The sequence below is a fragment of the Camelus ferus genome, chromosome 10 (genome assembly GCF_009834535.1).
Source record: "Camelus ferus isolate YT-003-E chromosome 10, BCGSAC_Cfer_1.0, whole genome shotgun sequence".
Classification (NCBI taxonomy): Eukaryota; Metazoa; Chordata; class Mammalia; order Artiodactyla; family Camelidae; genus Camelus; species Camelus ferus.
This window is the reverse complement of record NC_045705.1, coordinates 56,650,109-56,675,655: the sequence shown is the minus strand read 5'-3', so window position 1 is coordinate 56,675,655 and position 25,547 is coordinate 56,650,109. Positions and strand designations below refer to the sequence as shown.

General features: G+C 36.8%; 1 protein-coding gene and 1 pseudogene across 1 annotated transcript; both read right to left on the bottom strand.

The window, feature by feature from the left end:
• Positions 1–241: 241 nt before the first annotated feature.
• LOC102511586 lies at positions 242–17,817 on the bottom strand (annotated as a pseudogene).
• A 6,226-nt stretch (positions 17,818–24,043) lies between these two features.
• Positions 24,044–25,074, bottom strand: LOC102511840 (olfactory receptor 52M1-like). Its single transcript, XM_014563956.2, is given in 2 exon segments — positions 24,044–24,162; positions 24,165–25,074. Coding segments are annotated over 2 exon segments (951 nt in total). The 5' UTR covers positions 24,997–25,074.
• Positions 25,075–25,547: the final 473 nt, after the last annotated feature.

Genomic DNA, 25,547 nt, shown 5'->3' with positions numbered 1-25,547 from the left:
TGTCCCTCTGAGAACACTAAGAGGAGTGTGCTTCAGTGATCTGTGTACTCCCAGTTCTGGGAGTAATGCGCACAGCTAAGGTCTGCTGTGTTGGGAATCTTAAATGAACAGGATTCAGATTTTGGAAAATGCCTTTCAGCCCTTTCACAGTTGAGGCAAAGGAGGGTCAGAAAGACTAGAAACCTTAACATTAAAAACAAACGTCATAATGGCTGATTTTTACCTCTTAGAATTGCCCAAGGTCACTGTTCATATTATCTCTGGGAAGGTCAATTTCCTCATTTGCAAAGTAGGGATAGTAATTCTTCCCTTACAGTGTGGTTATGAGAATTACATTAATAGCTTTCAATCAACAGCAGCTAAGTGCTATACTTTCTAGATGGTGAGCTAATCTTTAACCTGGAGGGTAAAGTCAATGTTCCTATAAATGTTAGAATTCATAACAGTTTTTGGTGATCCATTTTAAAAAGACACATTACAATCAGGGATCCTACACATGGATCAGGGTTAAGGAGAGTTTCTGTGGGAAGGGCAAGGTTTTCTTTTTCATGGAGCCCTTTTATGCTTCAGGCTACCGGATGGAGCAGCTGGCAGGGAAAATATAAGGGCAATGTTGAGATGTAGTCACCTTGACTCACTCCCTTGTGTTGAGCTGTTGTTTTTCCCAGGCCATTCTTTCGTGAGTGGTATTCCTCATACTTACTAGACATACAGACCAGTCTTTCTAAAACACTTCATGTTTTTACTAATACAAGCAGTTTGAGCAGTATCTCACTTGTTAAAGACTTAAATCAGAAGATGCTTTTGTTGTAGCTAAGTCCACTTTGATGGAATGACCTAGTTTTTAGGATTTACATATTAAAGTACACACAGAAAACAGTAGTAATATTACATAACAGAAATTTTACAAACTCCAACCAAAACATTTGATCTAGGCAGCTCAAACTCTATATTCTGTGCTATTGTGTATGAAATGTGAACGATACACCCTACCTTGATATCTGGATATTTATAAGAATTACTTACATGCCTAGTAACCACTAACTGCTACTTGTGTTACTGATAGTGTTATCATTGTTTTGTCTTCTCTGTAGTTTAAATATCTTTGAGTAATTAAAAAACCATCTACCCTTAGAGTTTAGAACTGTACTTTGTGTTTTAGCATGACTTTGGTGATTTGAGATGTTAGATTAGAATTACAAAATCTAGAGACCACAGGGCTTAACATCTCACTTGCTTGAAGTTCCCAAATGGGAAGCTGCCCACTATACTTAAATACTTTCTCCATGAGCTTTTCTAAGAGAAGGAAGTATCAGTCATTGGATCTTAGTTGTTATCTTTCAGATTTGAGAAGTCTCTCTTGGATTTGCTTGGTGTGAACAGCATAGACAATGGGATTGAGGATTGGAGGAATGAGGAGGTAGAAGTTGGCCAGCAAGGTGTGGATTGGAGGAGGCACCTGGTGACCAAATTGATGAATGAGGGAAGAAACAGCAATGGGAACATGAAAGGTCAGGATAGCACAGATGTGAGAACCACACAGCCCCAGGGTTTTAAGCCTGGTCTCAGGAGTAGCTAGCCCCATCACGGCCCTGAAAATCATCACATAAGAGGCAGCAATGGCCATTAAGTCCAGGATTAAGACCAGAAAGCCAATGCTCAGGCCATATTTTGATTCCGATGTCACCACCTGCCAAGGTGACCACAGCCCTGTGCTCACAGTAGGAGTGGGAGATGACACAGGCTTTGTAAAGGGGCAGCTGCAGGCGGATCATCAGAGGCAGGGGTCCAATACAGAGAACTTAGGAAGAGGGCAGCTAGCCCCAAACGTCCCACCACAGTATGCGTGAGCACTGTAGCATGATGTAGTGGGTCACAGAGGGCTACACAGTCGTCAAAAGCCATAGCTAGGAAGATGCCCGACTGACCCGTGGTAAAGCAGTGAATGAGGAACATTTGAGCCAAGCAGGCATCCAAGCCTATGTCACTAGTGCCAAACCAGAAGATTGCCAGCAGTATGGGCATAGTGGAGGTGGACAGAACCAAGTCAATGATGGGCTGGTGCAGGCTGCATTCCACTCTTACCACAGCCAGAATGGTGACATCACACCACAGCTACCAGGTACATGGAGCCAAAGGGGATGGAGAGCCAGATGTGCAGGGGACTCCACTCCTGGAATGCCAATAAGTAAGTAAGTTCTTTTTCTGAGTTTCTAAGTTTCTAGGTTTGTTTCTAAGTTTTTTTCTAGGTCTCTAAGTTTCTTCCTTTCTTTCTGTTTCTTACATTCTGAGTTTCTAAGTCTCTAAGTTTCCAAGTTTCTCTGTTACTTTCTAACTTTCTCTATGTTTCTTTCTAAGTTTCCATTTGTTTCTGTCTTTCTAAGTTGCTTGCTTTCTAAGTTTCTTTCTAAGAAAGGAATTTAGAAAGAAAGAAAGGAACTAAGTTTCTAATTTTCTATTGTTCTTTCTTTCTGAGTTGCTTTCTTTCTAAGTTCCTTTCTTCCTTTCTAAGTTCCTTTATTTCTTTCTCAGTTTCTTGCTTTCTAAGTTTCTTGCTTTCTAAGTCTCTTTCTTTCTTTTTCTTTCCTTCCTTCCTTCCTTTCTTTTTCTTTCTTTCTTTCTTTCTTTCTTTTCTTTCTTTCTTTCTTTCTTTCTTTCTTTCTTTCTTTCTCTCTTTCTTTCTTTCTTTCTTTCTCTTTCTTTCTTTCTCTCTTTCTTTCTTTCTTTCTTTCTTTCTAAGTTGCTTTCTTTCTATATTCCTTTCTAAGTTCCTTTCTTTCTTTGTCTTTCTAAGTTACTAAGTTCCTGTCTTTCTAAGTTCCTTTCTAAGTTGCTTTCTTTTCTAAATTCCTTTCTAAGTTCTCTTTGTTTCTTTCTTGCTTTCTAAGTTCCTTTCTTTCTAAGTTCCTTTCAAAATTTCTTTCTGTCTTTCTATGTTCCTTTGTCTTTCTAAGTTCCTTTCTAATTTCTTTGTTTCTTCTTCTTTCTAAGTTCCTCTTTCTTTGTTTCTAAGCTTCCATTCCTTTCTTTCCTTCTTTTTCTTTTCTTCCTCCCTCCCTCCCTAAGTTCCTTCCTAACTTCCTTTCTAATTTCTCTGTTTATTCTTCTTTCTAAGTTTCTTTCTTTGTTTCTAAGTTTCCCTTTGTTTCTAAGTTGCTTTCTTTCTAAGTTTCTTGCTTGCTTTCCTTCCTTTTTCTTCCTTCCTAAGTTCCTTTCTAATTTCTCTTTGTTTGTTCTTCTAACTTTTTCTTTCTTCCTAAGTTTCTTGCTTGCCTTTCTTTCTTTTTCTTTCTTTCTTCCTTCCTCCTTTTCTTTCTTCCTAAGTTTCTCTTTGTTTCTTTCTGTTTCTCTCTAAGTTTCTTGCTTTCTAAATTTCTAAGAAAGGAATTTAGAAAGAAAAAGGAAGTAAGTTTCTTTCTAAGTTTCTATTTGTTCTAAGTTCCTTTCTTTCTTTCTAAATTCCTTTCTAAGTTTTTCTTTCTGTCTGTTTTCTTTCTTAGTTTCTCTATTTCTAAATTTTTTTCTTTCTAATTTCTCTTTCTTTCTTTCTTCTTTCTTTCTAAATTTCCCTTTGTTTCTTTCTAAGTTTCTTGCTTGCTTTCCTTCCTTTCTTCCTTCCTTCCTTTCTAAATTCCTTTCTAATTTCTTTGTTTCTTCTTCTAAGTTGCTTTCTTTCTTTTTCTTTTTCTTTCTTCCTTTTCTTTCTTCCTGTCTTTCTAAGTTCCTTTCTAAGTTTCTCTTTCTTTCTAAGTTTCTAAGTTCCTTGCTTTCTAAGTTTCTAAGTTTCTTGCTTTCTAGGTTTCTTTCTAAGAAAGGAATTTAGAAAGAAAAAGGAACTAAGTTTCTTTCTAAGTTTTTTTCTTTCTAAGTTTCTCAGTTCCTTTCTTTCTAAATTCCTTCCTAAGTTTTTCTTTCTGTCTAATTTGCTTTCTTTTAGTTTCTCTTTCTTCCTTCCTTCCTTCCTAATTTCTGTTTCTTCTTTATAAGTTTCTCTTTCTTTGTTTCTAAGTTTCTTGCTTGCTTGCCTTCCTTCCTTTTCTTTCTTCCTTTCTAAGTTCCTTTCTAATTTCTTTCTTTCTTATTCTTTCTCTTTGTTTCTAAGTCTTTCTTTCTTCCTTTCTTCCTTCCTTTCTAAGTTCCCTTCTAATTTCTCTTTGTTTCTTCTTCTTTCTCTTTGTTTCTAAGTTTCTTTGTTTCTTTTTTGCTTTCTAAATTTCTTGCTTTCTAAGTTCCTTTCTTTCTAAGTTTTCCTTTCTGTCTAAGTTCCTTTCTAAGTTTCTCTTTGTTTCTTTCTATGTTCCTTGCTTTCTAAGTTTCTTTCTAAGTTTCTCTCTAAGTTTCTTGCTTTCTAAGTTTCTATTTGTTCTAAGTTTCTTTTTCTTTCTAAGTTTCTCAGTTCCTTTCTTTCTAAGTTCCTTTCTAATCCTTTCTAAATTCCTTTTTAAGTTTTTCTTTCTGTCTAATTTGCTTTCTTTCTTTTTCTTTCTTTTCCTTCCTTTCTTTCCCTTCCTTCCTAAATTCCTTTCTAATTTCTCTGTTTCTTCTTCTAAGTTTCTCTTTGTAAGTTTCCCTGTTTCTTTCTAAGTTTCTTGCTTGCTTTCCTTCCTTTCTCCCTTCCTTCCTTCCTTTTCTTTCTTCCTTTCTTTCTAAATTCCTTTCTAATTTCTCTTTGTTTGTTGTTCTTTCTTTCTCTTTTTCTTTCTTTCTTGCTTGCTTGCTTTTTTCTTTCTTCCTTTTTTTTCTAAGTTCCTTTCTAAGTTGCTTTCTTTCTAAGTTTTTTGCTTGCCTTCCTGCCTTCCTTCCTCCCTCCTTTTTTCTTCCTTTCTTTCTAAGTTCCCTTCTAATTTGTTTCTTCTAAGTTTCTCTTTCTTTCTTTGAAAGTTTCCCTTTGTTTCTTTCTAAGTTGCTTCCTTTCTAACTTTCTATCTATTTCTTCTTTCTTCTTCTTTCTTTCTCTTTCTTTCTTCCTTCCTTAGTTGCTTTTTTCTAAGTTTCTTGCTTGCTTTTCTTTCTTCCTTCCTTTCTTTCTAAGTTCCTTCCTAATTTCTGTTTCTTCTTTCTAAGTTTCTTTCTTTGTTTCTAAGTTTCTTGCTTGCTTTCCTTTCGTTCTTTCTAAGTTTCTTGCTTTCTAAGTTTCTTTCTAAGTTTCTACGTTTCTGTTTCTTCTAAGTTCCTTTCTTTCTAATTTTCTAAGTTTTTCTTTCTAAGTTTCTTTTTCTTCTAAGTTTCTCAGTTTCTTTCTTTCTTAATTGCTTTTTCTAACTTTCTTGCTTGGTTTCCTTTCTTCCTTCCTTCCTCCCTTTTCTTTCTGCCTTTCTTCTAAGTTCCTTTCTAATTTCTCTGTTTCTTCTTCTTTCTAAGTTTCTCATTCTTTGTTTCTAAGTTTCCCTTTGTTTCTTTCTTGTTTTCTAAGTTCCTTTCTTTCTAAGTTTCTAAGTTTCTATTTGTTCTAAGTTCCTTTCTTTCTAAGTTTCTAAGTTTTTGTTCCTATGCTTCTTTTTCTAAGTTTCTAAGTTTCTCAGTTCCTTTCTAAGTTCCTTTCTTTCTTTCTATATTCCTACGTTTTTCTTTCTGTTTAATTGCTTTGTTTCTAAATTTTGCTTTTCTTTCTAAGTTCCTTTCTAATTTCTCTGTTTCTCTTTCTTTGTTTCTAAGTTGCTTTCTAAGTTTCTTGCTTCCTTTTCTTTCTTTTTTCTTTCTAAGTTGCTTTCTTTCTAACTTTTGCTTTATGTCTGTCTTTCGAAGTTCGTTTCTAAATTTCTCTTTGTTTCTTTCTAAGTTTCTAAGTTCCTTGCTTTCTAAGTTTCTCTCTTTCTATGTTTCTCAGTTCGTTTCTTTCTAAATTCCTTTCTAAGTTTTTCTTTGTGTCTAATTTGCTTTCTTTCTTAGTTTCTTCCTTTCTAAATTTCTTGGTTTGTTTTCTCTTTCTTTCTTCCTTCCTTCCAAGTTCCTTTCTAATTTCTCTTTGTTTCTAAGTGTCTTTCTTTCTAAGTTTTTCTTTCTGTCTGTCTTTCTAAGTTCCTTTCTAAGTTCCTTTCTTTCTCAGTTTCTTTCTAAGAAAGGAATTGAGAAAGAAAGGAACTGTTTCTTTCTAAGTTTCTATTTGTTCTAAGTTCCTTTCTTTCTAAGTTTCTTTCTTTCTAAATTCCTTTCTAAGTTCCTAAGTTGCTTTCTAAGTTCCTTTCTTTTTAAGTTTCTTTCTTTCTAAATTCCTTTCTAAGTTCCTAAGTTGCTTTCTAATTTCTCTGTTTCTTCTTCTAAGTTTCTGTTTCTTTCTATGTTGCTTTCTTTGTTTCTTGCTTTTTTTTCTTTTTCTCTTCCTTTCTAAGTTCCTTTCTCTTTCTTTGTTTCTAAGTTTCTTTGTTTCTTTCTTGCTTTCTAAGTTTCTAAGTTTTTCTTTCTGTCTTTCTAAGTTTTTGTCTTTCTAAGTTTCTAGCTTTTTAAGTTTCTTTCTAAGAAAGGAATTCATAAAGAAAGGAACTAAGTTGCTTTCTAAGTCGCTTTCTAAGTTTCTATTTGTTCTAAGTTCCTTTCTTTCTTTCTGTCTTTCTAAGTTGCTTTCTTTCTGAATTCTTTTCTAAGTTTCTCTTTCTTTCTAAGTTTCTCTTTGTTTCTTCTTTTAAGTTTCTTTCAAAGTTCCTTCCTTCCTCCCTTTCTTTCTCTTTCTTTCTACTATGGGTGTGCATGTTATACTCTCAAAGTACAAATGTCATTCCATATAGATCTATATCTAGATGTTGGAAGTTCATTCAGTAAACACCTTTTCCATTTAATGACCTTTGCCCATAGAGTACCTGAATCTCTTGCATGATATTGAGAACAAATAATGCATTTAAGTTGAATCATGTTAATTTAAGGCTTCTACTTTTAATAATTTGATTTTCTGCCAGAATAGTTTATATATCTTAATAAAATGCAATCCAAAAATGGGCAGAAGACGTTAACAAGCAATTCTCCAATGAAGACATACAGATGGTAAATAGGCACATGAAAAAATGTTCAATATCAGTATCAGACATGCATATCAAAACTACAGTGAGGTACCACCTCACACCAGTCAGAATGACCATCCTTCAAAAGTCCACAAATGATAAATGCTGGAGAGGCTGTGGAGAAAAGGGAACCCTCCTACAGTGTTGGTAGGACTGTAGTTTGGTGCAGCCATTAAGGAAAACAGTATGGAGAGTGTTCAAAAAACTAAAAATAGATTTACTATATGATCCAGCAATCCCACTTCTGGGCATATATCTGGAGAGAACTCTAATTTGAAAAGATATATGCACCCCGATGTTAATAGCAGCACTATATACAATAGTCAAGACATGGAAGCAACTTAAATGTCCATTGACAGATGACTGGAGAAAGAAGTTGTGTATTTGTACAGTGGAATACTACTCAGTCATAAAAAATGAAAATGCCATTTGAAGCAACATGGATGGACTTAGAGATTATCACACTAAATTAAATGACAAAGACAAGTATCACATGATACCACTTATATGTGGAATCTAACATGATACCACTTATATGTGGAATCTAAAATGTAATACAAGTGAACTTAATTTACAAAACAAATAGACTCACAGATAAAGAAAATAAACATAGTTTACCAAAGGGAAAAGTGACCAGAGGTATAAATTAGGACTTGGGATTAGCAGATATAAACTACAATAAATAAGGTCCTACTGTACAGCACAGGCAAGTATATACAGTATCTTGTAATAATCCTATAGTTGGAAAAAATTAGTAATATGTATAATTAAATCACTTTTTTCATATTTTCCACAATCACTTTGCTGTACACCAGAAGCTAACACCACATTGTAAATCAACTATACTTCAATTAAAAGGTTGCTGCTAGTCAAAGATGTCACCATTAATGATTTTTAGTGCTTTTCTAGGTATGAGAAGATGCAAGAAATTGAGGTTCATAAAATTTCTTTAAAATAACCTGAAGGGCTGATCTGCCGGGTTTTTCCAGAGAACAGAGTGCCTCCGTCCAGATCTCTGCCGTAAACTCCTTTCAGGGTGTACTAACGTGTCAGTGACTGCAGTGGCTAGTGACTTCTTACAGGACAAGGTGACAAGCAACATTCTTTAGTTTGCAGTGCTCCCCCATGGTCACAAATTTGACCATGATTTGGGAGACATTTCATGACCGTTCTGTTCCATGGTGATAGGGATGCTCATTCCTAGGTCAGGTGAGGATTTTGTTGATAGGCCACTTAATGTGCTGTCACTGGACTGGACCCTAGTGACAGCAGCCAAAGCCTCTGGACCAGCTGTCTCACTTGTCTGGTGTGGTCCAGGAAATGATGCCTTCTTGTTGCTTCTTCCCCTGTGTAGAGTTATACCATTACAGTCATTGATCTTATAGAACTATAAATCTGGTCAACTGCTTCAGTCACCTACTCCTTTCATCAGAGGTTCAGTCATGTATTTGGCAATACAAGAAATAACGATCTTGTAAAATAGGGAGAATGTGAGTGTTACAGCTAGTAGTATCAGTAAGGTCATAAACAAGAATTTAAGCCAGGAACTTCCATGAGGTATGGCCTAGTATGTCCCCAGGTTGTCTGACTTAGTCTTTTCTGTGCTAATTATCTATAAGGGAAACATTATTCAGGCATTGTTCATAAGACACCCGGCCTAATTTCCTAGTGTTACTAGGCTGTTTAGCCTTAGTATGATTTAATTGCTCCCAACGTAAGTGGGGCCTTAAATGATCATAACCGGATGTTAGCCAGGTTATTCTTTGGCTAAATTTGTGCTTATTGCCCTGAATAAGCTTGAGTAATTTAAAAGAATTTACATTTATGGCCATGATCAGACCAAGTATGATTGGTCAAGTGAGGAAGTCCCAACTAATATCAATCGTGAAGCAAACAGAACTGTAACTTCTCCTAGAATAAACTTCCTAAGGACCATCCAATTAGAGCCTTGGAGTGGAGAAACCCACCACCATAACCCCAAAGTGCTGGATATAGGCAAATGACTACCATCCCAACAGTTGGATTAATTTTAAACTCTGCATAAGATTGTGCCCAAGAAAGAAATAACATTTGTAAGCAAAGGTCTGAGCAATCATCAAGGTAATTTGTATATAGGCCTGGTCTGGCATCAGCCGTCTAATTGGGATTTTGTCTTTCTCTTACCCTGGTCTGGTAGTTTCTGTTCTGGTCAAGCATTGTTTTAAGGTGATTTTGAGGTCATCATTCTTCTCTGTCCAGTACAGCGGCCCTTTCTAAGTGGGATATATTAATTCAGTTCTTTCAGTTAGGTTGTGCATGAGCTAGTGAAGAGTACCTGGTAAGTGTCCTTCCAACCTAGAGTTAAGATAGTCCTTTAAATGAGTTTCCAGTATGCATAATCTCCTGGTTGCATGTCATGGGGCATTTGATCTTCATCCAAAGATTGTTTCTGAAGCTTATCTCAGTAATCTAACTAGAATGTCCTTTTAATAATTCAATTAAACTTTACAGTAACAACAAAGATCTATCTAGAAAGTGACTCTTAATAAAAACAGACCTCTATTTAAAAACTTGAATTTAATACTCACTGAAAATCTTTTTTTCCTTAAAACTAACCTCATTTCTAAGAAATACAGCCAAATTAAGACTAATTTATTTGCAAAATAAGTCTGGTTTCAATAAACTTGGCCTTACTTACATAAGTAATTGATCATACAGGCTGTTTTAAAATTGACTTTGCTAGAACTTTTTAAGGAATCCCAGACTGAATTCTTAACAAGACCTCTCAAGGCCAGGAAAGCCATGCCAAAGACTTGTCACTGATTTCGAGTGTGGTACAATGGATTTGGGTAAATCCCTCCCTTTTCAAGGTCCCCAAAATACTTTAAGATCCTTGTACGTGTTAGGAGGTGGCCTTCCTAATTTACCTGATAAATCTGCTGGGAACCTAAGTTTCCAATCTCTGGAGGGATCAGGTAGAGAGAAAAGATAAGTGTTTCAGTTCTGCTTAACAAAGGTATAATTTACCAAATTGCTAACTCCTAATTAGATTGATGGGAAGGGGTTCCTTATATCTGGAAAACACAGGATTAAAAGCCAGTAATATTTCAGACAGAAACTATATTAAAAAAAAAAAAAACTATTTACCAGTTCATTCAGTCCTATGTAACTAGTCCTTCTTAAGTTTTATGAAGCCATCAGGTTTTCCATTAGAATTATTTAATTTCTTACCCAGTTCAGCAGTATGATTATCAGAAACCTGTACTTCTCAGAAAAGTCCTTGCAGTGAATCTTCTTGAAGAGGAAGCACTTTTGCAAAAAAATCAGAGAAAAACAGTAACTGTCTAGGAATGACAAAAGATGTAAGGCACAGTTAAAGACCTGGTTACAGTGCAATTGGCAATTTTGGTTACTGCTGTGACATACATTTTAAGATAACTACAATTATGACAACATTTTACCAGCACATATTCAAATTTTTAGAAATTTCATATAATTTCTAGAATGTCTAATATCATTTCCTCATACAGTATAACCTGAGATTTATTACTTATTTGACAATGCTTCCCATGTAATAACACAAAATGAACCTAATTAGTTAATAACTCACTTTGGGATGTTTCAAGGGCCCACTGAAGTATCCCCCAAATTAGCTAGAGGTGAGAGGAAGTTCATTAGAATTTAATTTGGAAAGTTTGACCCCCAAATATTAAAGATTTAAAATACTTGGTCAAATAGGATCACAAGTCACTGTGAAACAATACTTAGTCACTTAACCAAAGTGACAATAAAAGATTTCAAAGGCAAATACAGAATGGATCACTTAAGATTTTAAGTTTCTTTACTTTTTATCAAAAGTAGCTCAATAGTGCAAGAAAACTTTGAACAGAATGAGAAAATCAAACTCCAGTCTTGTATCAGCTTACTTTAATAACAAAATTCATTTACTTAAATTTAATCCAAACTTAGTCAGTCTTGACCATGCACAAAATTTTCTTCTCAGGGTTCTTCCTCCACAAACTTTTCATAACTTTCTGTATCCATATTAGTTTGCCCCTTATTTTTTTCATCAGAAACAACTAACCCTAGGACAAAATTACTTCTCCCTTATAAAAGATGCAATTCCATTCCTCATTCTTTTACTGAAAACATATCCTACTATCCTACTATATAATGAAATGTTTCTCTTATTTCTAGTAGCTTTAATTACACACTTAAATTATAACTTTCAATTCTTAAAAACTTTAACTTCTAGTGAAAATGAAGAAGTAAGCAATTATGAACTGTCTTTTATGCTATGTACTGTCTCTTATATTAACAGTCTGTAGATTGGCAAATACCAATCATTTCTAAAAACATGTGCTTTCTTAAAAGAAAATCACAGTGTGGCACCAAACATTTATTAATAGTCCTAAATAGCTTTAATTCTCTGTAAAGGAAGCTGGTGTTCAGTAATTAATTTTTCAGTATCTTATTTCATTTGGAAATGACCTAGATGTTCAATAAACTTCCATCATTTGACTTAACTTGAAATTTTAGAGTTTTGTTAAGTTATGAAAATAATTTAGTAGATATTCCTAAAACAATTATTCCTAAAGAGAACCTCACTCATGTCATTTATATTTAATTTGCTTATAAAATTTCATATCAAGTTGTTTTTATGCTGACAAATTTGCAACAGATATAAAAGCTTATTCAACTTCTAGTAAAGCTAGGTATAATAAAAGTATTATACTTAATGTTGATGATTCTAAAGACATATCTGTATTAAATCAACAAATAAACTTTAATATTAGGTATTAATTTAATACTATTTGCCAATTCACATGAGCCTGAAATTAATTTGGGTTCTTTTCTAATTCTGAAAGTTGATATAAGTGCTTAATTTCCTTTAAGCCAATTAACTAGAGCTCATTTACAAACTATGATAACACCATCCAAAGATGAAGGCATGTATTTATAATGCACACATATACTGACAGACAGAACTAGAGATCTCATTACTTTCTTTTATAACTTACTCATAAGTCAAGTATTATACTATAAAACTCAGTACTTTATAAATAGCAGCTGGAATAAGTGAAGCTTAAAAGGCCCTTCCCCATCCTCTCCCCAACCCTCAGTCACAGGAATGAGAGGTGGTTTTAAGGGTTTCTGAGAACCTTAGTAGAACATTTACATCTCAAGGCATAGAGAGTGGAAAGCAAGTTCTAGAAGGACTTGTTCTCTCAGGATTAAAATTCTGAAAATATGTTTTATCAAGCCAGCTTTATTTAACAACTGCATATGCAATGAAAGTGCCCATCTTGGCCATTTTCAGGGCACAATTTTTCTTTAATCCCCAATTAAGTACTTGTACATACAAAACTTACACTTACATAAGTGTAGCTGGGGTGTTAGTTGGAGGCTGGCTTTTTGACATTCCTCATTTCTGTTAGAGGGGCTCTATTTCCGATTTTAAAGTTGAACTTGTTGGGGATAAAATTTACTAATTCATTTCTGTGCTGGGCCAGTGTGCTGCTTTGAGCTTAACTCCTCTAGGTTGTCACCCTAGAGTTGTTTCAGCTCTTATGTGTCTGTTTCTCCCTTTGGTGGTCCAAGACCACCATGGGTGCTTGGATCAGCGAATGACCAATTCTTATACATGATACCTGGATGAGCATATCTTTTAATGAGTAAGTTTCCCTATGGGACCACTGCACTGTGTGAGGACTCTGCCCTCTACCACTCCCATAAATGTCTCAGTTGCCTGAGAAAGCCTTAATTGACCCAGGAGGCGGCTTGTCCCTCTTCTTCAGAGCAAAGCTCTCATGTGTTATCTCCACTTTTACTCTGACAATTACCTGGTAAGGCAGCCAAATTGAGGGAAAGCATCAGATCAGCCTCTTACCTAACCACTCAGTCCAGATTACTCAGGGTTTTTCAATCAGTCTCCAGCATCTTTCAACTGGACAGGCGGGCACCTGGGCCAGTGTCTTTTAACTGTACAGCCAGGTACCTATCATACACTGTCAAATAAAATTCAGGATCATTAATGAATAATCAGTCAATATAAGAATGAGACTCACCCAAATTTGGACTCTGCAAGGAGGTGGATGGGCACAAGAGGCCTTTGCTGGTACTAAGTCTTTAGATCCTTGTAGTGTTCAGGCCAAAGAGAGAAGTCTGCTTTGGGTTCCTTCATTGGTTGCCAAAGCTGGCAACTGAAGGAAAAAAGACACACAATGTGAGAGCTGTGAGTTCAGTTTTGTTTGGGACTTACTGAGAACTATAGCCTGGGACACATCTTCTCAGCTCTGAGAAACTGCTTCCAAGAGGTAGTGGTGTAGAATTCAGTATATATACGATTTTGGTGAAGGGGTTATTTGCAATCAAGCACAATTCTCAGTGGAAGGTTGCTGCTAGTCACAAGGAGCAGATGTCTCCATTAATGGTTTTAGTGCTCTTCTAGATATGAAAAGATAAGAAATTGGGTTCATAAAACTGATCACTGGAAGTGAAATCGAATTACCAATAAAAAACCTCCCTACAAATAAAAGTCCAGGACCAGACAGCTTCACCAGGGAATTCTACCAGACATACAAAGAACTTACAAGGGTCCTTCTCAGATTCTTCCAGAAGATTGAAAAGGAGGGAATACTCCCAAACTCATTCTATGAAGCCACCATCACCCTGATACCAAAACCAGGCAAAGACACCACCAAAAGAGAGAAATACAGACCAATATCACTGATGAACATAGATACAGAAATCCTTACCAAAAGCTTAGCAAACAGAATCCAACAGTACATAAAAAAAATTGTACACCATGATCAAGTCGGATTCATCCCAGGGACACAAGGATGGTTCAATATATGCAAATCAATCAATAAAATACATCACATCAACAAGAGAAAGGACAAAAACCACATGATCAACTCAATAGATGCAGAAAAAGCATTTGATAAAATTTAAAACCCATTTATGATAAAAACTGTCACCAAAGTGGGTATAGAGGGAACATATCTCAATATACTAAAAGCTATATATGACAAAACTACAGCCAGCATAGTACTCAATGGTGAAAAACTCAAAAGCTTCCCACTAAAATCTGGGACAAGACAAGGCTGCCCACTATCACCACTCCTATTCAACATAGTCTTGAAAGTCCTAGCCACAGCAATCAGGCAAGAGAGAGAAATAAAAAGGATCCAAATTGTAAAAGAAGAGGTAAAATTGTCACTATATGCAGATGACATGGTACTATATATAGAAGCCCCTAATAGTTCCACACAAAAACTACTAGAGCTGATTGAAGAATTCAGCAAGGTAGCAGGTTACAAAATTAACGTACAAAAATCAGTTGCATTTCTTTTCACTAATGATGAATCAACAGGAAAATAAAGTAAAGAAACAATCCCCTTTAAAATAGCACCCAGAGTACTAAAATACCTAGGAATAAATCTAACCAAAGAGGTGAAAGATGTATACATGGAGAACTATAAAACATTGATTAAGGAAATTAAAGATGACTTAAAAAAATGGAAGGATATCCCATGCTCCTGGATTGGAAGAATCAATATTGTTAAAATGGTCATACTGCCCAAGGCAATCTACAGATTTAATGCAGTCCCTATCAAATTACCTAGGACATATTTCACAGAACTAGAACAAATTATAATAAAATTTATATGGAATCACAAAGACCTAGAATTGCCAAAGCATTACTGAAGAAAAAGAAAGAGACTGGAGGAATAACACTCCTAGACTTCAGACAATACTATAGAGCTACAGTAATCAAAACAGCCTGGTATTGGTACGAAAACAGACATATGGACCAATGGAACAGAATAGAGCCCAGAAATGAACCCACAAACTTTTGGTCAACTAGTCTTCAACAAAAAGGCAAGAACATACAATGGAATAAAGACAATCTCTTCAGCAAATGGTGCTGGGAAAACTGGGCAGCGGCATGTAAAGCAGTGAAGCTAGAACACTCCCTTACACCATTCCCAAAAATAAACTCAAAATGGATCAAAGACTTAAACATAAGACAAAATACAATGAACCTCCTAGAAGGAAACATAGGCAAACCGTTATCTCACATACATCTCAGTAATGTTCTCCTAGGGCAGTCTACCCAAGCAACAGAAATAAAAGTAAGAATAAACAAATGGGACCTAATTAAACTTACAAGCTTTTTCACAGCAAAGTAAACCATAAGCAAAACAAAATGACAACCTACAGAATGGGAGAAAATACTTGCAAAAGAGGAAACTGACAATGGCTTGATCTCCAGAATATACAAGCAGCTCATATGACTTAAGAAAAAAACAAAGAAACTGATCCAGAAGTGGGCAGAAGACCTAAACAAGCAATTCTCCAACGAAGACATATGAATGATCAATAGGCACATGAAAAAATGCTCAGTATCACTAATTATCATGTTACAGAAACAACAGGCCAGTCAAGAAACAAGCACCACTCGGAGGGTTGGAGTACTCAGATGTATTACGCCGGCGGGCTCAGAGGGGCTTCTGCTCCGAAGCTCTGAGCACCTCCAAGACGTGTGCATGAGGTTTTATAGGGTAAAGTACAAGCTTGGGGTATTAGGCCAATAGGCATGGAACAGCTTTAGCAGCATTATCATCACAAAAGTGGAGGCGGGGAGGCAGCAAACCAAAATTCCAAAGCTAGATATGTATCTTTGAAAACCCAGCTGGCTAGCAAAAAAACATGAACAGCAAACCAACACTAACTAACCTAGATTTACAAGTTAGTCTAGCAGAACTCAGATCAGTATTCCAATACTTAGATTTGTGAGTTATCTTGTTAGCCCAGCCCAGCCTCTCCTTCACATTCCTAGACTTGTGAGTTACCTTGTTAGACCAGCCCGGCTTTTCCTTCACAATCAGAGAAATGCAAATCAAAACTATGATGAGGTATCACCTCACACCAGTCAGAATGACCATCATTCAAAAATCCACAAATGACAAATGCTGGAGAGGCTGTGGAGAAAATGGAACCTTCCTACACTGCTGGTGAGAACGCAGTTTAGTGCAGCCATTATGGAAAACAGTATGGAGATTCCTCAAAAGACTAGGAATAGACTTACCATATGACCCAGGAATCCTGCTCCTGGGCATATATCCAGAAGGAACCCTACTTCAAAAAGACACCTGCACCCCAATGTTCATAGCAGCACTATTTACAATAGCCAAGATGTGGAAACAGCCTAAAAGTCCATCAGTAGATGACTGGATAAAGAAGTTGTGGTATATTTATATAATGGAATACTATTCAGCCATAAAAACAACATAACTCCATTTGCAGCAACATGGATGTCCCTGGAGAATCATTCTAAGTGAAGTAAGCCAGAAAGAGAAAGAAAAATACCGTATGAGATCACTCATATGTGGAATCTAAAAAAAAGAAAAGGATAAATGAACATAAACATGAAACAGAAACAGACTCATAGACATAGAACACAAACTTGTGGTTGCCAGGGGGAAGGGGGGCGGGAAGGGACAGACTGAGTTCAAAACTTGTAGATACTGACAGGTATATTTAGAATAGATAAACAAGATTATACTCCATAGCACAGGGAAATATATACAAGATCTTGTGGTAGCTCATGGTGAAAAAGAATGTGACAATGAATATATGTATGCTCATATATAACTGAAAAATTGTGCTCTACGTTGGAAATTGACACAACATTGTAAACTGACTATAACTCAATAAAATAAAATTAAAAAAAAGATTGGGTTCATAAAACTTTCTCCTAAAAATATGTAACTATAAGAAGGCTTGTTTTGCCATGGTTTCCCATAGCACAGAGTGCTTCATTCCTTATCTCTGCCCTCAACTCCTTTCAGGGTGTGTTTCAGATCAATGACTGCAGTGGCTAGTGACTTCGTTCTTGTAGAACCAGATGGCGTGTGACATTATTAAGTTTGCTGACCCCTCTATTGTTTAGAAGTGTTTATCTCCCAAGTATTTGGGGGGGTTTTCCAGCTGTCTTTATTCATTACTAGTTTAATTCCATTTTGGTCTGAACATATTGTATAGGATTTTTATATCTGCTAAGGTGTGGGGTTTTTTTGGCCCAGAATGTGGTCTATTTTGGTGAATATTCCATGTGAGCTTGAAGAATGTATTCTGTTAAATGACAATATATAGATGTCAGCTAGACCGAGTTGATTAATGGTGCTGTTCAGTTTAACTACATCCTCTCTGTTCTGTCTGCTGAATCTGTAACTTGCTGCCAGGGAGGTGTTGCTCTCCAACTGTAATTTGAATTTGTCTACTTTTCCTAACAGTTTAAGCCTTGCATATTTTTATTGTTGTAAAGTGCATACACATTAAGGATTGTATTCTTAGGGAAATGACCAGTATCATTATTTAATGCCTCTCTTTACCCCTGATAATTTTCCTTGCTCTAAGCTCTGATTTGCCTGAAATTAATACAGCTTTTCCAGATTTCTTTTGATTGGTGTTAGTAAAGGGATAGTGAAACATATATATATGCTTTAATCTGTCTGTCTTTATACTTAAAGTAAACGAAGACAACATCTAATTGGGTCTTGCTTTTCAAATCCACTTTAACTGCCCTCCCCACTCCGTTTTTAAAAGACAGATTTAAACCCAAGAGTGTAAACATTCTCCAGGTCTCAGACCCTTATTAGTAAGTCAGAGCTGGCATATAAATTCTAGCTAACAAATCATTTTTAGGTACCTGATCTTTGATCCTGAGCAGTCTCTGAAGTCTCATCATGAGGCTGGAGATGTCTTCTGGAATATCTAATTCCTCTAGACTCTGACTCTTCTTTGCTAGTTCACATTGTTTTAGTATTTTTGTATCCATCCTGCACAAGAAAATTAGAATACCTTAGAAGCCTGGGGATTACTCCGATGCAGACACAGGGAGAAATGACAAGAGGGGAGCACAGCTCATGAATTGAGTATTGAACAAAAAGGCAACCTATAAAGTGTCAGTAACCAGGCTCCCAAGGAATCTTGAAGTGATTGTCATGTTTAGAAGACAAGTGCCCTCTATTCACAGTTGGTGTCCTTGACATCCTGCCCTCATCCTTAAGTGCTTCTCAAAAGTCTCATTAACATAAACTAGCTGTGGTGGAAAGGGGCTTTTTATGAATAACAAGATATCCATTTCACCTTTATGGCTCTGAAGCATTTTGAGGAACTGAGGACGAGACCAAGTATTATAGCAAAAGATGCTCCTATTGCTCTCAACACTCAGGAAATTCCGAGGGGTTTGGGAGCAGTAAGCCCAGGAACTACAAATGAAAATGATATATATCTGAGAAATATACTTAAGTCTTCCAGATGATCTAACCACAGTAAAGCTGTCCACCCCCTGGTCTTAGAAATGATCACACCTATCTGAGCACTTATATTTGGTGTAGCATTTATAGAACAGATATAATAGTACCCACAAAAGTATGACTCACTTGGAGAGGCCAGCGTAGGATAGGAATAGATTTAAAGAAGCAACTCCTTTGTACTACAGAGCCATTACATTTTTACTTTATTGTACTAGGTTGATTATTCTTTCTCCCCTTCACCTCCTGCTACTTGTGCCTTAAACTTCTGCAGCACTATTTAGCACAGAAATTAGCTGGGTGATTATCTAGATCCAATTCCTCCTCAGGCCATTCTCCTTAGGTATTATGTCCTGAGGAGGCTTTAATTCAACCTCTCAATATATCTGATCATCAACACTTGAATTTCCGTATCCTCCCTATCTAAACAGCCCCGTTAAGACTTCAACAACAGGTTTCAGAATCAGAGCCTTCGGCTCCTGTGTCAAGAAGCCCAGAAGTTTCTTCTTGCCCCATCCCACATTCTCCACATTTTGCCACTAAGAAATCAAGGGACATTCTATTATTGAGGACCACTCAAGGGAATGAGTACAAATGAGTTTATTGGGAAGTGATACTTTTAGCCATGTTCTTGGCAGTTTGTCCAGTTGTGGCAGTTATGAATCATCTCTGTATTGACAAACTCCAGCATCTGGTACAAAGATGCCAACTATACTTTATCCTATTTGTCCTCAAACCCTGACAACATCTCTCTTATAAGGTAGGGGTTTGATTTAGAGAAAGAAGTGCGGTTCCCTGGGCTGTGCAGGAGAAGAGGGGTTATACAGTGTCCCAGCAGGCATGACCCTTCAATTTGCCAGCTATCTAAGCAGTCATGTGCCCATCCTCATGTTGGCGAGTCACTCCCTGTACCACAAAGATATAACCTGGAGGGGTGCAGGTTATACCTCCCAGGATAGTGTCACTTTTGGGGAAGTTCAGAAATTCTTTTGGGGTCCTTTTTGGAGAGTTCCGAATTTATCAAGACAGGGGCAAGAGACATTGCAAGCCTTCCATAGTTTATGTGATGTCCAACTTGCTTGGCTCTCTGGCATAAAGTGACGTTATTTTTAGCCCTTACCCACCTGTCAGTTGTACATTTCAGGGGATTTGGGGGCATCACATTTTCTCACAAGAAATGCAAGGGACTGCGGAGGCCCAGGAGTAACTTCCCCTGAGATGGATACTACCTCAGACAGGTTGAAGCAAGGGACTGGGATATGTTGATCTGAATTAGGAATGTGAGGTTTGAAGGAAAAAGATTATAGGAGGTCATGGGGTCTGCTGCAGTATCAAAATGAATTGTCAGGACCACTGATGGGAGATTTTGTTCATGAACGGCTTGAGGGATCATATGACATATCCAACAACCACTTAAATTTCCACCTCTGGCTACACTGAGACAACATAGTTATGAGTATTTTCATTCCAGGAAGCAGCAGACACCAGTGAGATGAGACAGTAAAGAAAAATAAGAGCCATTGTTTCACTCAGGGCCAGCAGCTTACGTGAGAAAACAGTGGTGACTCTAAATTTTGGAACTAACCCCATTATTACAAAGGTTAAATTAGAGCCGGGGTTAAGTGTCTCCTATCAATATCATGACAAGTAACAATGACTACCATACCATCAGATAAATGATTAACTAGAAGAAAGCTAAGGATATAAACAACTATCAGAAAAATGCTATTATGAATGGCTATGAGTAATTCATTACTTACCTAAGATACTTTAATTTTAACTAGAGCCCCCTTACAGACTTGCAGGAGTACTGACTTTCAGCTAATGTCGATGTTTTCTTTATAACTGTGGAACACTATAGATTTGTAGTTGGGTCAGGAGCCAGCTTCACTCATGTGATGGGCCCACAGCTTGACTCCTGCCAATTTAATACATGTGAATGAGTTACTAGCAGATACTGATAAGGCCCCACCCACTGGGTTGGAGTTAGTATCCCATGCTCTTAGATTGGAAGAATCAATATTATTACAATGGCCACACTGCCCAAGGCAATCTACAGATTTAATGTGATCCCTATCAAATTATGCGTGATATTTTTCACTAGACTGGAACAGATAATCCTAAAAATTATATGGAAGCACAAAAGACCCAGAATTGCCAAAGCAGTACTGAAGAAAAAGATTGAAGGTACAGGAATAACCCTCCCAGGCTTCAGACAATACTACAGAGCTATAATAATCAAAACAGCATGGTATTGGCACAAAAACAGATCAATGGAACAGAATAAAGAGCCTAAAACTAAACCCACAGACCTATGGTCAATTAATATTTGACAAAGGAGGCAAGACTATATAATGGAGAAAAGACAGTCTCTTCAGCAAGTGGTGTTAGGAAAACTGGACAGTTCCCTCACACCATATACAAAAATAAACTCAAAATGGCTTAAAGACTTAAATATAAGACAAGATGCTATAAACTTCCTAGAAGACAATGACAACCTATGGAATGGGAGAAAATTTTTGCAAATGATGCAACTGACAAAGGTTTAATTTCCAGAATATATGAATATCTCACACAACTTAATAACAGAAAAACAAACAACCCAATCCAAAATGGGCAGAAGACCTAAACAAGCAATTTTCCAATGAAGACATACCAATGGCCTATACAGGCACATGAAAGAATACTCAGTATCACTAGTTATCAGAGAAATGCAAATCAAAACTGCAATGAGGTATCATCTCACACCAGTCAGAATGACCATCATTCAAAAGTCCACAACTGATAAATACTAGAGAGGGTGTGGAGAAAAGGGAACCCTCCTACACTATTGGTGGGAATGTAGTTTGGTGCAGCCATTATGGAAAACAGTATGGAGAGTCCTCAAAAAACTAAAAATAGACTTACCATATGATCTAGTAATCCCACTCCTGGGCATATATCCAGAGGGAACTCAAATTCAAAAAGATACATGCACCCCAATGTTCATAGCAGCATTATATACAATAGCCAAGACATGGAAACAACCTAAATGTCTATTGACAGATGACTGGATAAAGAAATTGTGATATATTTATACGCTGGAATACTACTCAGCCATAAATAATACCATTTGCACCAACTTGGATGGACCTGGAGATTGTCATTCTAAATGAAGTAGCCAGAAAGAGAAAAAAATACCATATATCACTTATATGTGGAATCTAAGAAAAGAAAAAAGACACTAATGAACTCATACTAGACAGACTCTCAGACATAGTAAATGATCTTATTGTTACTGGCAGGAAAGGGGGTGGGAAGGGATAAGTTTGGGAATTTAATATTTGTAAATATTAACTATTATATATAAAATAGATAAAACCCAAATTTCTTCTGTATAGAAAAGGGAACTATATTCAATATCTAATACTATATATTGAATATAGTTCAACATAGATAATATTGAATTAGATATAATAACTTAATGAAAAGGAATGTGGAAACACATATGTATATACATATGTATATGTATGACTGGGACATTATGCTGTACACAAGAGATCAATTCAATGGACTATACTTCAATAAGTAAAAAAAGTAGGAGTTGTCATCAGAGCCTGAGGAAATGTGGAGTTGGTAAAGTACTAAAGAAATCATGTAGTGATAGATTGTCCATATACTTACTGTAAAAGCAGAAATCGGAACTATTGAAGATGTATATATACATATTGTATTTGTATGTAATAAAGCATATACATATATACATACAATGACATATACCCTATCACATTCCATTATGTTAATATATTATAAAATAATAATTTACAATAATGTAAATATTAAAAGGCTTAAGAAAATAACAAATGAAAATTTAAGATTCTTTACCTGAGTAGAACACTTTGTGCCCTAATTTGCAGACCAATCATTTTAGACAATTGGGTACTTTGGAATCTATGAGACAATATATGCACAACTTTGACATCTTCAACAGTTTAAGTTCAGATTTCTGCTTCTACAGTATGTGGACAGTCTGTTGCTTCTTGATTTCTTCAGCTCTTTATCCAACTCCACACTTCCTTAGGTTTTGATGACTACTCCTGTTTTTATGTCATCATTGATTTTTGTTTTGTTTCATGGAGGTAGAAATGCCAGGATCTGGCCATGGTCTTGGATTTGTTTTATACTCTTTCAGTGATCACATACACGTTAAAAACAAATCTGACTTCCAGTTTTATGCAGGTGATACCGCCAAAATATATCAAACATAAACATCCAAGGGAACTAGGGTTCATAGGGAAGAGGACCAGAGAAGAGACAGCTGAAGACACAGCGAACGCATTGGAGCTCTTCAGTCTTTATCTGAGTGCTGTTCAGTGCTTACGTGGGAGGAAATCATCTGAAACTAAGGAAAGACCACTTAAGATTAGAGGAAACAATCTCTAGTACTCATACAAGGTTAAGAATAAAGTTTCTGTTCCCACAAGCCAGAGTGGAAAGCCTCATGGCTTAGAGTCTATCAGATAGATTAAAAAAAAATGTTTTTACTTAGTAGTGGTAACAAATTAAGCCTAAACTAAAAGCTTCTCTAGTTCTGACTAACAAAATCTAAAAGCAAAATCTGAAAGGATCAAACTGTTTAACAACTTAACCATGTACCAGAACAAAGCTCAAGAATATACATAATACAGAAGTATCCAGTACTCAAAAATAAAACTCAGCAATCTGGCATTCAGTCAAAATTAACAGGAAAATATACATAATAAAATCAATCAAAACAAATTGATAGGTACATATGATAAAATTTGCATGTGAAGATATTAAACAGCTATAAATATATTCTGTACATTCAAGTGGCTAGAGGAAGGACGGAGTATGTTAGACAGAAGCATCGGAAGATAACCAAATCAAACCTTCAGAGGTGAAAATCACAATATTGGAGATTTTTAAAATGTACATTTATCTATGAAAATTACAATAAGAAAAAATGAAAACATCTGAGAAAAATACAGTGGAGGGAAGTAACAAGCACAACTGTGGTGCAGAAGTATTCCAGTCGAAACACCACGTGCAATGATATTCAAGTAACTTTGGTTACTTCCAATATGTTTGCTGAAACGTAGACTGAAGCTTGCCTTCCTTGCTTTGTTTATTGGTATTCTAAGTCTGTCATTTGGTCATTCCCAAGGACTCAATGGGCTGCAGCTGTCCTAGCTAAAAGGGATGTCTAGGTCAGGTAAGGAGTCATGTAGAGGCATTGTTTGGGCAACATTTATACTGCCTCCATCCTTAGCAAAAGACCTTTTCTGGGGCAAGTAAAGAAGATTGGAAAAGCTGCCAACACAGTTGTTTTCCAGACCTTTAGTAAAAGAAGTTGTAAACTGTCTTCACAGTGTTCAAGTATAATTTTACTTTCTAGAAATTGTGGAAAGCTTTCCTCAAAGAGACCAGAAATCCTTTACCAAAAAAATTCAAAAGGATAAATGAGCCTACTTCTGTGGTCTGCATACTTGTGTCTATTGTGCTTAATTTTGTGAAGTGAAATAGGAAAATATTATATAAAAACTCATGCCTGATTTTTCCTTTCAAGTATTTCCAATATTCCCCTTTCTACTTTGAGGAAATCCATGGTCAAACAGAATACATGCTAGCCCCTCATCTCCACAACTCAGGTAGGACTTGGTGGCATGGGTCTTATTTCACTGGATTCCCTGGTCAGAGCTTTTTCCTACCATCACTAAGTATTCTGTATGCCCTACAGGTACAGAACTGTCACTTGGATTGAGCCCTTGCCTTAAGAACGTGGAGAAGTCTCTCTCGAATTTGTTTGGTGCGGACAGCATAGACAACTGGGTTGAGGATAGGTGGGAAGAGGAGGTAAAAGTTGGCAAAAGGATATGGATATGGGGAGGCACACGATGGTCAAATCGGTGAGTGAGAGACGAAACAGCAATGGGGATGTAGAAGACAAGGATAGCACAAATATGAGAGCTGCATGTCCCCAGGGTTTTAAGCCTCGCCTCAGGGGTGGCCAACCCCATTACAGCCCTAAAAATCATCACATAGGAGGCAGTAATGGCTAGTGAATCCAGGATCAGAACCAGAAAGCCGATTCCCATTCCATATAAGTTGTTAACTGTTGTGTCACCGCATGCCAAGGTGACCAGGGCCATGTGCTCACAGTAGGAGTGGGCAGTGATTTGGGTCCGGTAAAGGGGAAGCCTCAGGCGAATCATCAGGGGCAGAGGTCCAATGTAGAGTACTCCACGGAGGAGGGTGGCCAGGCCCAGACGTCCCACCATTGCATGGGTGAGCACCGAGGTGTGGTGTAGTGGGTCACAGATGGCCACGTAGTGATCAAAAGCCATGGCAAGGAAGATACCTGACTCTACGGTAGCAAAGCAGTGGATAAAGAACATCTGGGCCAAGCAAGCGTCCAGGTCAATGTTGAGGGCACCGAGCCAGAAGATGGCTAGCATTTTGGGCATAGTAGAGGTTGATAGGACCAAGTCAATGACAGCCAACATGCACAGGAAGAAGTACATCGGCTGGTGCAGGCTGCATTCCAACTTTACTGCTGCCAGGATGGTCACATTTCCCACCACAGCCACCAGGTACAGAGAGCTGAAGGGGATGGACAGCCAGAGGTGCAGGGACTCTAGCCCTGGGATGCCAGTAAGCCAGAAAGAAGTAGGCACCGAGCAGGCATTATTAGACATGAACATGTTCGATGGTGTAGAGAATCTAGGAGACAGCTCTTAGTCTTAGATTTTTACTCCTATGATAGACATTGCCTCTGGAAACTGGACTGCTGGATCCTTATTTCCATCCTAGGTAAGCGGTGGAACCTATAATAAAGAATTCTGAATGCCTACTTGAAAATGGACATATTACATATTTGATAAAAGAGACTGTGCATGAAACACCCACTGGTAAATGCAGAAACAAGCCTGCTCATGAATTCACTGCTAAATTGCCCTGTTCCAGTGTACAAGTCCCCAAATTGTTCATCCCCTTTGATCCAATAACTTTTGTGTTTTCCCTTTCCTTTAGGAAATGTTTCTCAAAGTTCTGTGTGCAATGATTACATGCAATGATTAAGTGTAAGTCCATGCAAGCATGCTTCTGCATATGCCTCTTATCACTGTATGAAGAGTAACATCAGCCAACAACATTATTAGCTGTTTGCTTCCAACTTCTCATTATAAAATCAAGAATTGCAATGTGTTAAAAAATACAGCATTGTTTAAATTCTGGTAGCTCCATTTAATGAATT